General features: G+C 45.0%; 1 protein-coding gene across 2 annotated transcripts in view; it reads left to right on the plus strand.

The window, feature by feature from the left end:
• Positions 1-2,091: 2,091 nt before the first annotated feature.
• Positions 2,092-16,415, plus strand: part of cadm3 (cell adhesion molecule 3) — a 98,374-nt gene continuing 84,050 nt past the window's right edge. The window contains exons 1-2 of one of the 2 annotated variants that reach the window (XM_059344224.1): positions 2,092-2,263; positions 3,880-4,037. In XM_059344224.1, the coding sequence (XP_059200207.1) occupies positions 3,947-4,037 (91 nt within the window). In that variant the 5' untranslated portion in view covers positions 2,092-2,263; positions 3,880-3,946. The other variant, XM_059344225.1, reaches the window with a different exon arrangement.

The following is a 16,415-nucleotide window of genomic DNA, read 5'->3' on the forward strand; positions in this document are numbered from 1 at the left end:
TAGATGAAAGTGTTGCGGCTTTTTGGATGAGGATTGAAATAGGTAGAGATATTGTTTTATTGCTTTCGCAATCACAATGAAGCTCACAAGGCAGCTTTGTATATAAAAATGCCGGATAGATGAACAGATGGATAAATAGAAAGACCAGGCTTCATGAGATGGGTTTTGCAGAGGCCACGTTGCATCTGGGCTGAATTGTTTCAGAAATTTCACATGGACAAGCTTTTGAAGCGCGCAAAGGTCAGCGCTTTAATATGCAGATTTCAAACGGGCAAAAAGCCTGAACCCACAGCTCAGCTGTAGCAGCACAGCACGGGCTTCGTTACCAGCCCTATTACTGTCCAGGCTGCACGCTCAGGCTCCGCTCTTATATACGGTTATCACGTAGGCACCGCAGGACAACACAGCGCCGCGCAGCCTCGTCGTGTGAAAGTCAGTGGACACGCGCGCGCACGCTCGCTCGCTCGAGCACGCTCCCAGCACCTGAGGCTGTCCACTCATTTAAGCCAGAGCAAAAGCTTTTCTAATGTAGCGCCAGCAACAAAACATTTAAAGCCGTTTCCGTCCTCATAACAAGTGTTTAATGATGCCAGATGCTGCATTTCAGCTCTCCCATTAGGTTTAGAGACAGAGGAAGAGAAAAAGACTCTTTGAACATACAGTAAATGACTCATAGTGTCAGAAAATGGTGTCGTCTCAACATTTTTGTCTGCAGATTTTGTATGGAATTATTGTCTATATGTGGCGGTGCAAGTGAATGACTTAGGATTGTGATAGTCATTATGTGTGGTTAAATTAGTGATATCAGAGAGGGGACCTTTCTGGAATCCTTTCAAGGACCCCTGAAGGTGGACTTTAGTTTCTCCATTAGAAAACCCAACATTACCCAAATCATGGGAGCCCAGAGCAGTGTAAAAAGCAGCTGTTTGCTTGAAGATCTCTCAAAACGCCCCGACTCCAGCCCCTCCCGGCTCCCCGTGGCTTTTATTATTTTGTTTTTTTTTCTTCAAACCCACCTCCCCGGTTTCAGTTTGTCACCACTGATTGGGCTGTCGTGCGGCTGCCGCCATCCATGTTTAACCCCATCATGCCTCCCCACACACAGACCTAATCCGCCAGTAAAACTAATCCTTAATCCTCTCTGGCAAGTTGAACAACCCCCCTCCCCTCCCTCCCTCCCTCCTCCCTCCCTTGGATCCTGATTCCCAAACGGGCCTGATGCATGAAACGTCAGAACTAGGCTGTGATAACGTTTAAAATGCAAAGCATGCCATTTTATAGGGCTGTAAGCATTATCACGCACAGACGTTATGAGAGCAAGCTATTATGCAAACTTTTAGGTGATTAAAAAAAGTCGCAATAAAGTTTCAGGTAGACTAGGAGCAGTATTGTAGGAATATGGGGAGTGACACAGAAAAAAGTCCCACAACTCCACAAGGCCAAGGACTCAGTAATATCATTACCATATTGCATATTATCCGGCCTACGGGAAATAGCAGCGGGCCTATCTGCAAGATATGGGTAATAGCTCCATAATATCAATGATAAGAAACATTATAGGCTACTGAGAAGCGTGACAATCAACTTGAGATGACCTCTGCTGCGAGATATGTAGGCCTAAACCTAGGATAAAAGTTAAGAGGGATAGACCTACTCAATATCAAACCTTTGAGCAGAGCTGCCAGTGGGAGTCCTACAGTAATGTGCCACCACAGGAGATAATAAAATACCATAACCCACGATAAGGTCAGTGTGGACTCACTGTGGAGTATTATAGGGACATTATGGTTATTTCCCGGTATAGTGCGATCACACTTCTCTATCTGCTCCATCTCCTTCATGTTGCTCTCAGCCAGTAGGCCCCCGCTCTGGCCCTGTTATCCCGATGGTACGGGCCAAATCGTATTAAAATCCCCTCCCTCCTTTCTTCCCTCCATCCCTCCCTCCCTCCCTTGTCCCCTCCCCTCCCTCTCGTCTTTCAGACAGACTGTTTTTGCTGCAGTGAACGGCAGCCGTGGAGAGAGAGCGAGAGAGAGAGAGAGATAAACACAGAGTGTGTGTGTGAGAGAGAGAGCGAGCAGAGGAAAAAGCAAGAAAAACAAAGAGTCAGGAGAAGGAACAAGGAGATAAAAAAAAGTCGATAAAAACAGATAGAGAGAAGGCTCCGGACAAGCGACTGCTGCGCATCAAAGGAGGGACCGTACTGGGGACCTTACTGGAGACCAGCGCCAACAAAACCCGACTCCGGAGGCGGAATATAACGGTGTGTGTGTGTGTGGTTGTTACCGTGCAGAGCTTCGCAGTTTGTATTGTTATCCAGGGTTAGACTGTAGTCTGTAGGGCGGACAGGAGACACCTGTCAGTGCTGACGCTTTTTCGTCTCCAGGAATGTATCTGTGTGCGCACTCTGGGTAGGTGGCTGTGTGTGTGTAATCCGTTATGCCAGAGAGAGAAAGAGAAAGAGAGAGAGAGAGGGCTGTATAATCCCTGAGTGTTTTATAATTTACTCTGAATATGCGTTTTGTTGTCGGGTTGCCTGTGCTGTACCCGACTCCTCTCCCCTCTTCTCTCCCGGCTCTGTTGGCTCTGTCGCTCTGCAAAAAAGCATCACAACTGCGCGCTGTGTGCAGCAGCCACCTCTCCCCAGCCTTTACAAGAGTCTCTAAATCTCATCCCATCAGCACCAGATATTCTGCAAGTACGAGCGAAGGTGTTGGAAACCAGCCTTCGACCTGAGAAACATTGCTCTGGTGCTCCCGCGGTCCGTCGCAGCGACGCAAGGCCACCACGAGCTGTTATCATTGTTATTATATCATCATTACTATTATTACTCCGTGCGTTAAGAGCAGACTGCACGAACTTGAGTTAAATCACGCACGGTGTGTCCGCGGTTATTTCCCATGGATGCACTTGTTCTAGTTTTGTTTTCATTTCTCGCCATCACTCAACAGGAAGGGCTGGAGCAACAATAAACACAACCCCCCCCCTCACCCTCACCCCACCCACCCCTCTCAATCCCCACATCCCATCCCATCCCATGCCCCCCCTCCCAGCCCCCACCCCACCCCACTCCTACATCCCACCCTCTATCCCCGCCCTAACCGCCCGCCCGTCCCGCAGGCAACACTCCTGCCACGGTTCCTCTCAGCGTTGGCAATGAGGGAGCGTTTCGCAGATGGACCGAGAGCTTACCTCGGCGCAGGCTATTTTAAGGAATGTGCGTGAGAGAAACGAGGGAGAGGGAGAGAGTGTGTGTGTGTGTGTGTTTGACAAAGAGAGGGAGAGAGGGAACGAATATCTGAGCTGCTATTATGCACGTTTGTCCGTCTCCAGCCTTGTGCAAAGCGCACCGTGTATTCTCAGCGGGCGACAGGTGCACCTCTCCCTCTGCTGCTGCTGTTGTGTGTGTTTTTTTCTTTCCTTTTCTCTGTTTCCCCCCCGACCAACTGGGGGATTGTTGCTTTGCGTTATTTCCAATTAGCCTGAATTAGTTGAAGCTCGGTTATGGGCTGTCCAAAACACTCGTTTTCCTTCCTTCCACATGCGCACAGCTTGTTAAAGTGGATGAATAAATTCCCAGTAATATGAACCCCCCCTGTTCTTCTCCCCTCATTACCACCTATAGCCTACTCCAGCACCATCACCATCACCATCCTTTCCGCTGTTTGGCTCTATCGCCACCCCCCCTCCTCTCTCTCTCAATCGCCTCTCAGTATGGTATGACACAAGCAGATCGATGAATACCCATGGAGCAACGCGTGAGCAACGGGTGGGCCAAGCGTTTATTCAGCAGCAGCCAACCAATGGCAGGGGACGCAATTAGTGGCCAGTCGGCTTGCCCTGCTTGTTTTCCTTATCTCTCCACTGCTCTCCCTGCAGGTGACACTCCAGAGCTCCTCTGCCCTCCTGAGGATTCAGTGAGACAGGCGGATCTGTGCGCCCGACCATGGCCTTCCCATCAGCCCCCTCCGCATTATGGAGTGTCAGCTTATTGACAGTACTATTCGCTGCTGCGGTTCACAGCAACATTATCTACGGTAAGCACCTCTCTCCCTCTGTATCTATCAGCCTCCTATTCTCTGTATCTCTCTGCCTGTCCCTGGGCCTCTGACCCTCCTGACCCTCTCTTTCTGTCTCCGGTGGTGCCCCTTATCTGTTGACTTGAGGCTTTTTTGTTGTTTCCTGTATTATGACAAGGGAATCAGAGAGCCGTTAATAAGCACATGGGACACTCCCACCTCCCCGGACCCCACTGGAATTTCTGCCGTTGTTTTTGAGGAATGTGTGTGACTTGCACGTGGGCGCAGGAGACCAAGCACACATGCCTACTACAGGTCCTAGCTAGAGGGACTTACTTGCCCCGTGGCTTTCTCTTTTTGCATTTCTCTCTCCACGACATCTTTATTCACCTACATACACTCACATAAAAGCAGGCACACGCTCACGCACTGGCATTCTCCCCTTCTTGTTGTTTACTTGCTCAGCATCTTTCTTTCTCATATGTGCGTGGATTATCTGTGTCAGAGGTTCATGCAGCCTTGTGATAAGAAGTAATCATCTTGTACTTTCTCAAATAGCATCACAGGAGTGTATACACACTTAACACACACACACACACACACACACACACACACACATACAGCACAGAGACATGACACTTGTCATGGCTGAAGCTCAACATTTGATGAGCTGGGCGCGGCTCAGAGTGGATGGTAAGAGAGGATTTGATGAGAGAAGCACTTTGTAATGATATCATCCCTGTTGTGAGCACCCAGTGAACAGGAATACACTGTCCAATGTGCTTTTCCAATTACATAACACTCAAGTGACTGGCTGCCGGTAATTCAACCTTTAGAGGGCAAATCGGGCTGATGGCGAAGAGGCGCATCATGATTGTCCCTCAATCCATAGAAAATTGATTGACTCAGGTAGAATCCTGTTGGCATTTTCTCATTACAGTAAGGATTTAATTGCGCAGAGTGTTTGGCATAGAACCGTAAGACGATATAGCAGGCAAGAAGGCTTCTAATAGACATTCCCTGATTTGCATTTGCAATATATATTCTCAGAGGCCCCTTGCACTCACTTGTGCACACCCACACAATTGCAAAATCTGGATACATCTATGAGTGCACGGTGCATGCACATGCATGGACACATGCACAGTATACACGTGTATGCACACAGATATGCGAGCTCACGCATTACATTTACTGTACTTCCACTTCGTTTATCCACATCAGCTGTTTTTTTTTAACTTTCTGTTGAATTATGCATACTTGTGTTTCTGCAAGTTTGTGTATGAAATATGGGGAAGTGGAGGGTTGTCAGCATGAGCTCACAGTGGTCAGTGCAGTAAAAAGTGAGAAACAATCCGGCTGTGCCAAGAAGCCAGGATGAGGTCACCGCTAAACAAATGCAAATGGAGGCCTGTCAAGGTCTCTGAAAGCGGCTGAAGATGAGAAATGCACAAATAATCTCCAGATTCAGACACTGATGATGAAATATCAATCTCTCGTCAGAGTGCTGACCCCAACCGTGTAGCTCGTTATTGAAACCCAGGCAGCGGTTCGTTATTTGGGTCCGAAAACGATTTTGGCTTGCATTCAGACTCACGTCACATTTGATTAAGGTGTGCCTAGCGGGAGGCCTGACCATGCATGACCAATTCCTGCTTTGGTTTCACCTAAGAGCTGTTTTACATTATCATGTCAGTCAAGGAGAGTAATTAAGCCTGGGACGTCTGACGGTGTTTAGGAGATGAGAAAACACGTCAAAGAGCGCAATTGGGAGTAGAAAGGAAGAATGGATGTAGTGCTGACTTAACATTTTCAGTGTGCATGTTGGTAACCATTAAGTTGTACGAAGGTCTATTTGTCAATAATTTTTGCTATCAAAGCACAATTGAATACTAATATTAACCACACTGAAAGAAAACAAATATAGAAAGTGCAGTGAAATCAATCACAACCACTTGTAAAAAAAAAAAAAATGTAATTATCGTGCTACTAAGACAATCGGAATAAGAATGCCTAATTTTTTTCAACAACAAAATACAAGAATTTTTCTCGCTTGAAGTGTATACTGACAGTTTTCCAGACAAGTTTCCACACATTTGAGCAATGTGGCAAACAGTGGCGTTGCAGCCTCAGAGGAAAATGGTGTAAGCTGCAGAGCTTTGGTCCATCGCTCACATCTGCTCCGATCTGTCTGATTGGTGTTGTTGTGACACAGCAGCAGAGCCGTTAAGTAGAAGATGGAGTAGGGAGGGGTGGGCAGTCAGATAATGCCGTCATAATGGAGATCTCCATGCTAAGAGGCCCTGGAACAGAAGGGTCTACTTAGCATAAATAATTCAATGTTATGTATCAGAGAGGAAAAACGATTAGCTCAGCAAATCAATGCAACAGCAGATGAGCCATCAGAGAGCAGGACTGCCTATCACTGCTACACTCAGAGTCCACAGGCAGACTGTTTGTCCCTTTCCATTATTCAAAGAAGGAAAGGGGAGAAAAAGAGCTTCTCTATGAGTTATGGGGTTGATTATCATCCAGCAACCAACAGGCTGCATGTCACGACCTCTTTAAATCCCTGCACAACTCTGGACTCCCAGCTCTCCTACTTCCACTGACCCATCTTCATTTAATGTATGTCAAAGTCAGGGTAAGGACAGCACTAACTCTGTTTTTTTTTCTGGATTTATCTGTGACCAGGCTTCCTTAGAGCGAGTGAACGAATCGGGGAGACACTAATTGCGCGGCATTTGACATATCCATTTCCACAGCTGGATGTGCAGCCATGCACTGCGGATGGAAAGTGCCTCTCAGAAGGGCACAGATTAGGCATGCAATTGGCCGGCTGTGCCCTGGTTCTGTACTGCTGACCCAGTTACCTCGGGGCTGCTGTGGAGTGTGGAGGGTCCGTCAGCCTGAGCAATCAGCAGACAGTGTGGGTTGCAGAGCTCTGTGGCCTCCCATCAGCCACCTGGACCTCAACTCCATGGCAGCCTGATCCCAGACCCCGGGAGAGTGTTTGCGTTAGTGACAAGAAAACATGCCTAATAGTTTATTTACCTCTCAGAGTTCTGCTGGTCGGAACAAGTGAATGGAGCTCGATGCTTCCAGCTGAGGCCAATAATGAATAAGGATTAAAGGACGGGAGCAGTGTGGACCAATCGTTAGTGTGGTAAGATTTACAGGCGGGAGGGCTCTGCATGTGTGTGACTCTGCCAGCGGTTCACTTTATCCTGCCACAAAATGGGCTCCTTCCCCCCTGGACCAGCTCTTTCTCACTGGCTTGTTGCCCACTTCCTGTGTGTGCTGCTGTTGTTTACTGTTGACTTCCTGTGTGCCAAGATGGGGGAACATTTGGCTAATACACAGTACGGCTAGCACACAATAGCAGTAGGCGGTTTGGATGGGAGGCCTCTGCCTGTTAACAAGGCTGACTGATAAGCAGTGACTCATTAACAAGCCGAGGTACACAGAGCCTGGGGGAATTACCGCCTAGCCACTGTGACATTAATAAGAGGCCTAAGCTATTTTTCCATTTGGCTCTGCTGGCACCGGGCTAAACCAGTGGTTTTCAATCTCGACCCTGGCTATTTACTGGCTCCAGTGCTTTTTCATTTGTTTCAGCCACTGGTTACCTGGTCTGATTGGAGCGGGGCAGATCGGTATTGTCAATGTGGGTTGCAGTTAATGACATCTGCTGCTTCAATAGAAAACCAGACACCCCTCATTAGTTTTCTGCAGATTTATTCAGAAACATCTGGGGAGGAGCCCAATTAATTCTTCCCATGCCAATTAATTAGCAATATGTTGTTTTTTAAAAGTAAAAAGACAATGACAGTCCAACGCATATCCTATGCTATTCAATCAATGAGGCTGACAAGGTTTTGACAAATATAGATCCAATTAGGCAGCCAGAATACCTCAGTAGAACATGCAGAAGCAACTGTCTCCTATCAGAATTTTTAAATCCAAAGCCATATTACTTCCATTGTCTTGCTTGTTTTTTTTCTCCTCTGATCCTTTTAAGTGTTTTGTCGTTCAGATCAGTTTTGTGATTATAAATTGGATCCTGATTGGCTGGCATTAGTTTGCAACAGATTCACATCTGGCAGAAAACCAATTATTTCTCCTGTTCATCATGCCGATTAATTAAGGCGCTGTGGCTGATTGATTAAACTCCCAACAAAGATCCAACCATGAGCACCAGAGCCCTGGGGATGATTTGCATCGTACATTATGCACATTGCTGTGTCTTCATGTTATCTCCATATAGCTCCTCAGACGTGCTGAAACATCGCACATGCATAAGCGTCACGAAGAGAAAACTCACAGCTCAACAAGGGACAAGTGTTGATAAGTAATTTGTGGCTAAATTAAGCAGAATTAAAATGCAGCGGCGCGCCAGTATCATTGGATCTTAAAGGCATCAAGAGCACCCAAACAAGACTCCATTAGACCTCATCAATCTAAGGCAGATCTCATCCACCCAGGCCCACTCAGGCAGTGTGAGATTAAATCAGAACAGATCAATCTCACCTGCTAGCATCATAATAACACCAAATGTCATTTGGAAACTGAAAGAGAGAAGTGCACTTGAGATTTTGCAAAGCGGTAACACACTCAGCTTCCTCTCAGGTGCTCTTAGAAGACACAACACTCTGCAGCAACGCAGGGTCGAGAAAATTAGGGGTCCAGCGTTTGCAGAGCTGTCAGATTTAAATCATCACTTCACAAAGGCTCCGACGATTAAACAAACCTAACAACATCAGCCTTAGAATAAATTAATTCACTTCATTTCCAACGACAAGAGCCCTTATTATTGCACTCCGCACTCAACTGGCTTTTCCTTTGATCAGGCCCCTCGCTCTCGCCACCCGCCAACCCCACCCCCCACCCTTTTCTCCCATTACCTGCCGGAATTCTCCGACGGGTGTTTTAATTGATTGCTGCGGGGGTGGAAATCACCCATCCTGTCATTGACGCATGGCTGGTCAGACCGAGGGCTTCCTGGAAAGGTGTATCTGTTTGTTGAAGCCCATCACGGCGCTGTGTGAAGCTCCAGCGATGACGGGGTGCCGGAAGACGCGAGTGCGTGGCTGTAAAGCGCAGCATTTGTATTGATTGAGTCTGAGTGCTGAGGGTTTCCCCCAGAGCGCATGAGCCCCACCAATGAAAGAGCAGAGGTTGCTCTTGTTTATTGCCTCTTTTTGATGATGCCATCACTTCAGCTGGTGGTGGAGAGTTAGAGAGTGTGTCTAGGGGTGTGGATCTTATCGCTGATACCACAGCCGTAAAGCCATTTTAATTCACCTGTGTGCTCTCTTGGGAAGTCTCTGTAGTCTGGTTTCTGCTGAGGATATCAATGCCCATTCAGTGGATGGCGAGGCTTATGTCAAGCCTCTAACATAGTACTGTCACATATACAACAAGTGTTGGTTAAAGTGTTGTGAATATAAACTCTCATGGACATAAATCCCTCGAATTTGAATCATTGCAACATTTCTGTATTTACTTATTACTGCATTCTCCTTTGAAATACTTCTGAACATGCTGTTTTGCTGCAAGCATGCAGCTTCTGTGTCAGCAAACCTGACACACTCTGCCATTCCACTCCCCCCTCTATATTATAACTGTAGATGACTGTTTAATTGAAATAAATTGTGATATATTGTGATAGCATTGAATTGGCCACAGTCTGACGCGTAGTCTGGCATACAGCTTTACCAGCTGATCCAATGTCAAAGTGAATCTGAAGCCAGACTGACAGACAGAGTCCTTGAGGCTGTGTCCTGTCTTGGCACACACAGCAAAGTTTTAGATAGTCTTAGCATCGACTGACTGCTTAGCAGTCAGAGCAATTACACTGAGTGCTATTTGTAGCTTAAAATCTGAAACAAAAGTTATTATAAAGCAGTTTTTCTGTATGTTTTTATTGTTTCAGATGCAGGTTTATTGTGTCGTGAGATAGTTTAAGCATTAAAACCTTTGGATGGTATAATTATTTAGGTTTTGTAATGTAACACAGCTACTTCTCAGTGGAGTTTATTTATGGTTCCACTGCACTGCTGCACTCCTTATGCCTCCCAATCACACTTTACCACTCTGCTTAAATGCTCATAGCTCCCATATACATTTGCTTTTAAAATGCAGTCTGTATTATTTAAATGTCCTTTGCATTTATACACTACCTGGCATTTAATGTACGTGTTTTCATCATCATTTATGGCTGCACTGTAATTGGATCAAATTTGTCACGCGCCCTATGCAAAGCAAGGAAGTCGTTTCGAAGGTTGCATTGTCAACAGGAACAAGCATGACGGGTACAGGATCATTAGACTTGATACTATAGAGCCTGGATTTACTTTTCATTGAAGTGGAAAAGGTCGTCTTTTATGAGTCTTTCCTGGAAGGCAACAAAAATGATGACGTGAGGTTTTTTGCTGCAGTTTGCAACTACTGTAAATGCTATAGAAGAGGAAAAGCAGCGAGAACTGGTGGGAAAGGAGTGTGGTACTGCCGGTGTCTTTGGAGAAGCTGAGCGGGCGGCAAACTTTTGGAGCGAGTTTAGACTTTTTCTGCACTGTTTGCAAGATGTGAATGCACACTGTGTGGATTGTATTTACTCCTGGCTGAGGTTTGATCACCTCTGTAGGTGGTCTGAAGGACCTGATAACTTCCAGATCGTAATGTGCGTTTACTCGATGTATTAGCAGTGATATTCACACAGTTATTGCATTTTAATAAAAGGTGTTTGCTTGCTTTTGTGTGTTAGATTGATTGTTTCTCCATCAATGCCACAGCGTAGACACCTAACACAATGAAGATCTTCATTGTTTGAATACTTTGAGCTGGTACCTGCTGAAAACAGTGACTGTGATCTACAGGAGGAATAACTTCCCTTTCATAAGATCTGCTTCTCCCACCTCTTCTTTTCTCAAAACGAGGAAATTATGTTTTGTAATTTAATATTTCAAAAAAGAGCAGTCTGTTTTATCAACAGACAATAAAATAAGCTTGTAGGACTAATCCTGTTATTCTTGATTTTTTATAGACTGACATCCTCCGTGTTTTCCAGTGACAGTTAGTGCAGGGAATATATTGCCTTCCCTGAAACATTAAATAAGGTCAGCCGATCAATCAAGCAGTCAATCATTGTGATGCAAGCTGAAGCTTCAAACTCACTCACTGCCCAGTGGACAGGTGCAGCCTTGGCTTTTATTCTGCATCTGGCCCTTGACACTGATCAGGGCATGATGAGTACATGATGGAGTGGATGTGGCTTTTTTTTGACGATGAGGCCATCGCAGTTCTATTGAGTCTGAGTGCTGAGGGTTCCCCCAGAGCAAAGGAGCTCCACCAATGAAAGAACAGAGGTTGCTCCTGTTTATTGCCTCTTTTTGATGATGCCATCACTTCAGCAGGTGGGGAGTGTGTCTGTAGGGGGGATCTTATCGCTGATACCACAACCGTAAAGCCATTTTAATTCACCTGTGTGCTCTCTTTAGAGTTCTCCCTCGTCTGAGGATATCAATGTCCATTCAGTGAAAGGGGAGTCTTATCAAGCCTCTAACATAGAACCAGTGTTGGGGAAAAGTATATTAACTCTCATGGACATAATTCCCGCTAGACAATAGGTGCAGGGAATATATTGCCTTCCCTTAAACATTAATAAGGTCAGCCGATCAATCAAGCAGTCAATCACTGATGCAAGTTGAAGATCAAACACTGGCCAGCCTTGGCTTTCATTCTGGATATGGCCCTTGACACTGATCAGGGTATGATGAGCACATGATGAGTGGATGTGGCTTTTGACGACGAGGCCATCGCCGTGCCATGTAACTCAGCGCTAGTGCGCTGGTTGAAGACAAAGGCACCAAATAGGCATCTCTAATCTCCCTGCTGAATGAATCCGAAACAAAGAGAGGAGGAACGCAGACATAGAGGCTTGGACACACATAGGATAAGCTGATTACCCAGGAAAGGAGGGAGGGCGAGGGAGACAGAGGGAGAAAGACAGAGGCATGCACGTGAACAAGAGAAATCCATACAGTAATAGCATGCAGGCAGGGAAATGGAGGAGGAGGGGTAGTGATAAAAAAAAAAAAAGCGAGCGCACTCTAATGATGGGGTGCACAGACCGGAGAGAAAATGAAAAGAAACAGCGTAGGGAGCAAGGGAGGAAGAAAAAACACACAAGAGAAAAAGGTGAGCGTTTAAAAGGACGAGGCATGGCGCGCTACATAGAGCATGCAATAGGAAAATGAAGGGTATGCATATTTGACTGTGATATCCTCCTTAGGCACGCGACGCAATCAAAAACAGGACATTATGCAAATGTGAGGCAGCTACGGCAATATAATCGCTACCTGAGTCATTTCACCTGCTCTGCTCACTAGTCGCTATATATACAAACGGAATTACACCCAATCCAGGTGTACGGGCTAAATATACAGCTAATTAAAATTAATGAGATTTACTTAGAAAAGAATATGCTCCCTCCCTAAGCTGCTTATCCCGGCATGAGAATCTAGTACACACATTGACACACACATATACACACCTTTGTGTAGGTGCTCAAAAATACACACACTCCGTTGTGATTCACTTTCCTTCACTTCACTTTCTCACAACCTGCTAGGCAGACTGTTAAGAATCCTGCACACACACAAACAGTCTGTCTGTCTTTCGGCCGGGTTCCCTCTCGAGCAGACTTAAGCGAGCTACTTGTTCAATGAACGCGCAAGTTCTTGACACACACACTCACATGCACACAGACATATGCATATAGACACACATTCACAGGGCTTCTCAGAGGTGCACACACATTAACGTGTAAACAGATGATAACACACTTAGAGAAACAATTAAAAGAACACATATGTACATATTTATGCATGAAGGCATGCACAAGTGTGCACACACACACACACATTAACATGCACACAGATGTATTCAAATACAGCTTTGAAGGCCCTCTAGTCCTTACTTAAACAAAAATACCCCTGTGAGCCAAGCTGTTGACTGCCAGGCGAAAAATTGTGTGTATGCGTGTCCGCCTAGCTATCTGTGTGAATGCATAAGTGTGTGTTTTGCAAGCCAGCCAATGGACTCATATATATTCCCCACACAGCATAACACTTCTGTATATACACGGTGTAGGTATTTGATATGTAAGGTTTCCCAAACTGCTTACAGACAATTTTTTTCCCCATAAGGTGGTGTCCAACCAGCGATGCTCCATTTCCTAGCGAGCAAAGTGCTGAGTAATTAAACGGCTCTTCAAGCCCTCTATGTTGAAGGAGTAGAGGGGAGGGGGGGACCCTGGGAAAATGACACTGCGCGAATTAATCACACACTTTATTAACAGACTTAGGTTTCGGTGGAACACTGCTGTCTCCACCGCACTACTTGGCACCCAACCAACTTATGTCTCATCCAACCCGGTGCACACTCGTACTAGCACGTACGGTAGCCTACACATGCACTCACACTCACTGGAGTACTCAAACACACGCTCCTCTTTTTTTTTGTCTGGTTCTATCTCCATTTCTCTCCTTCTGTCGCGGCTTCATTTCTCAGGCTGCCTGGTGAATACTTGAATGTCATTATGACTTTTGTTATCAAAAGGAAACAGCGGGCTGGACTGAGGAGTGCATGCCAGACCTCCCGTTCTCTCATGCTGAGAGTGCCGCAGCATGTCGAGTGCTATTTTGATTGTTTCTGCTTCTTTTCAACAAATGGACAGGCGTTTTTAAAAGGACAGATTTATTGACACAGCTCCTGCTGCGAGGCTCACCCGGCCCACGTGGTCTAGCCTCTGAAAGGAAAACCCCCTCTCTGTAGGGTTACAGTACAATCACTCTCCATTGGACTGAGTGTCAATGAAAATGACTGCATATCTACCGGCAAATTCGTCCCATTTGCGTAATGCATCGACAGACGGCACAAGTGAACGATATAATTGAGTTAATGAGCTACATGCCCTTATCTGCTGTTCATTCATATGGGCAGCCCGAGGCGTGACGACTATCAGCCTCTTACACAGGCTACTGTATGTTTGATGAGTCCCTTCAAGGGAGAATTTGATAATGCAGTCGAACTTCCTGAAGGCAAACTGTTTTGATGTGTGAAGCAAAGAAGAAGGAGTTTATCCTCTGCGTTTCTGTTTTTTTTTCTCCCCTTCTTGTTCTCTTATTCTACTATGAATATTTAAATATTATTGTGATTTATTTATCGTGGCTCAGTGTTCAGCTCCACTGAGCTATTTTCAGGTTGATATCTTCACAGGCAGGAGGGAGGGGAGGCATATAGACTTGTACATGGGAGGTGTCATGCTTGACTTTGTGACAGCGCTCGGCGGCGTGCCTGGGAGAGCATCTTTTTGTTGTTGTTTGAAGGGTTTTGTGACATTTTCTGGTTCTTCCCCTCGAGGGGAAGAAAGACTCAGAGCTGGCCTGGTTTCATCAACCTCCCGGTACAATTTACAGAGGTTTTGTTTTGAAAGGACGGAGGGACAAAGGAAGGGTCATTTACGTCATAGGGTCAGTTGCCGGTGGCAAGACGGTTACGTGCTGACATTTCTTGGAAGCACTGTGTTACACTTGGATGGAGCAAACATGAAAGCCATGGCAGCCTGGTGCTACCTACCACCCCATTGTGCAGAGTGAGTCCTTCAGAAGAAAAGTTGGACATCAAAACAATCTTTAAATGTGCTTTAAATTTATCAATATATATGAACATTTTTTTAGAGCTGGGTAATAAGGGCAACATCTGTTATCCTGATAGAGGTAATTTCAGATCCATATAATGATATATATCATGATACAAAATGTTTTCTGGTAATTTAATGAATTAAAAAAAAATACTGTATATATGAAATGGTAAAGCCAAGTTTTGTATGCTCCCAAGTTGCTCCCATTTGCTACGTAAAAGTGCCATCTGAATGAAATAAGTATTGTCGTAATGCAGTTTAGCTGCTTGTTTTTTCACATTGCAAAATAAACCATTACAATCTCAGTCCTTTGCTCAAGATGCAAAGAGTTTAATTTAATGTGATTGAGGCAGGTCACATATCTGGGGCAAAGACTGACATCAAGAATGTTTCAAGTCCCCGAGGACCATTCAACGTCAAGTTGCAAGTCTTCATAAACTGAAGGCTGATCATCAACACAACACGACATGTTTCTATCCAATACATAGCTAACACCAAATCTTTTAATGCAAGGACATAATAAATCTGTAGCCTATATTTTAGGCTGTGCTACCTGACACTGGCTTATTTATTCCAGAGCTGAAACATTTAGTCCATTATCAATTAGACCAACAACAGAAAATCAATTGGCTTGATTATTGAGTAATTGTCAAAAGTCAATTTGTTCTTAATTTTGCAGATTTGTGGCTTTTCTTTGTCTTATGTGATAGTAAATGGAATAGGTTTTGGACAAACAATTTGAAAATGTTACCGCAGGTTTGGGAAAGATTTTATAGACCAAGCAATTAATTGAGAAAATAATGAAATTGTTCGGTGATGTAGTAATCGTTATTTGCAGTCATTCATTGTTGTTGCATTTAACTCAAAACATGAGACTTGTTTTTAGGTAAGATGCACTAGTCAAATAAAGTAGTTTGGGAGTGAAGTCCCAAATCTCAAGTCTCCAGCTCTGTTGCACAGTAACTGACATGTGACACGTTAACGCCACACTGCTACCATGTGTCCAGTTAGTGTGTCCTTGGCTGAGACACTATCTGCTCAGTCATTGTGCCTGGCTCTGTTGGTGAGCATCAGCTAAATGGCCGACATGTAAGACGCACAGTAATTCCATCTTCAAAAATCCAATCATTTTTACTGGCAGTTTCAGATTAGTCGGAGCCAGTATGTCATAAATTGACTGGCATATATTCTCCAAACAATAGAAGTCTGTCACAGCTTATGTAGACACAGCTAGCAGTGGTTACAGGGGACATGCTACCCATAGTGAAGGAGTGACAACAGAAGGCAGGAGGAGGCGATGGCGGTCTCTCGCCGAATTGTCACTCTTTCAATTTGGTTCATCCCCAATAAACTACTGCTGTCAAATTTCCAAATTTACTGTCAGAGATGAATCACTTAACTCCCTCCAATCAACTTGTGTTGCACTGTTTGAAATGAAAACTGAAATCTTCACCTGAATCAAGCTTGGCATCTTCAATTTCAATCAAGAAATACCTGATAAAAGGAACACTAATCAGCGCGACACCGTCAGACATTTAATAAGAGCAATTTATTGTATGTAGGGTCATTTACTGACACTCTTACACACAGAAGGAAGCCAATTGAACAAATAGTATTCATAAACACAATTTAATATTCGCATTAGCTTCTTTCTGTGTAGAGAAACACACGCTGAGATGTTCAAACACTCG

The sequence above is a fragment of the Centropristis striata genome, chromosome 11, assembly GCF_030273125.1.
Source record: "Centropristis striata isolate RG_2023a ecotype Rhode Island chromosome 11, C.striata_1.0, whole genome shotgun sequence".
Classification (NCBI taxonomy): domain Eukaryota; kingdom Metazoa; phylum Chordata; class Actinopteri; order Perciformes; family Serranidae; genus Centropristis; species Centropristis striata.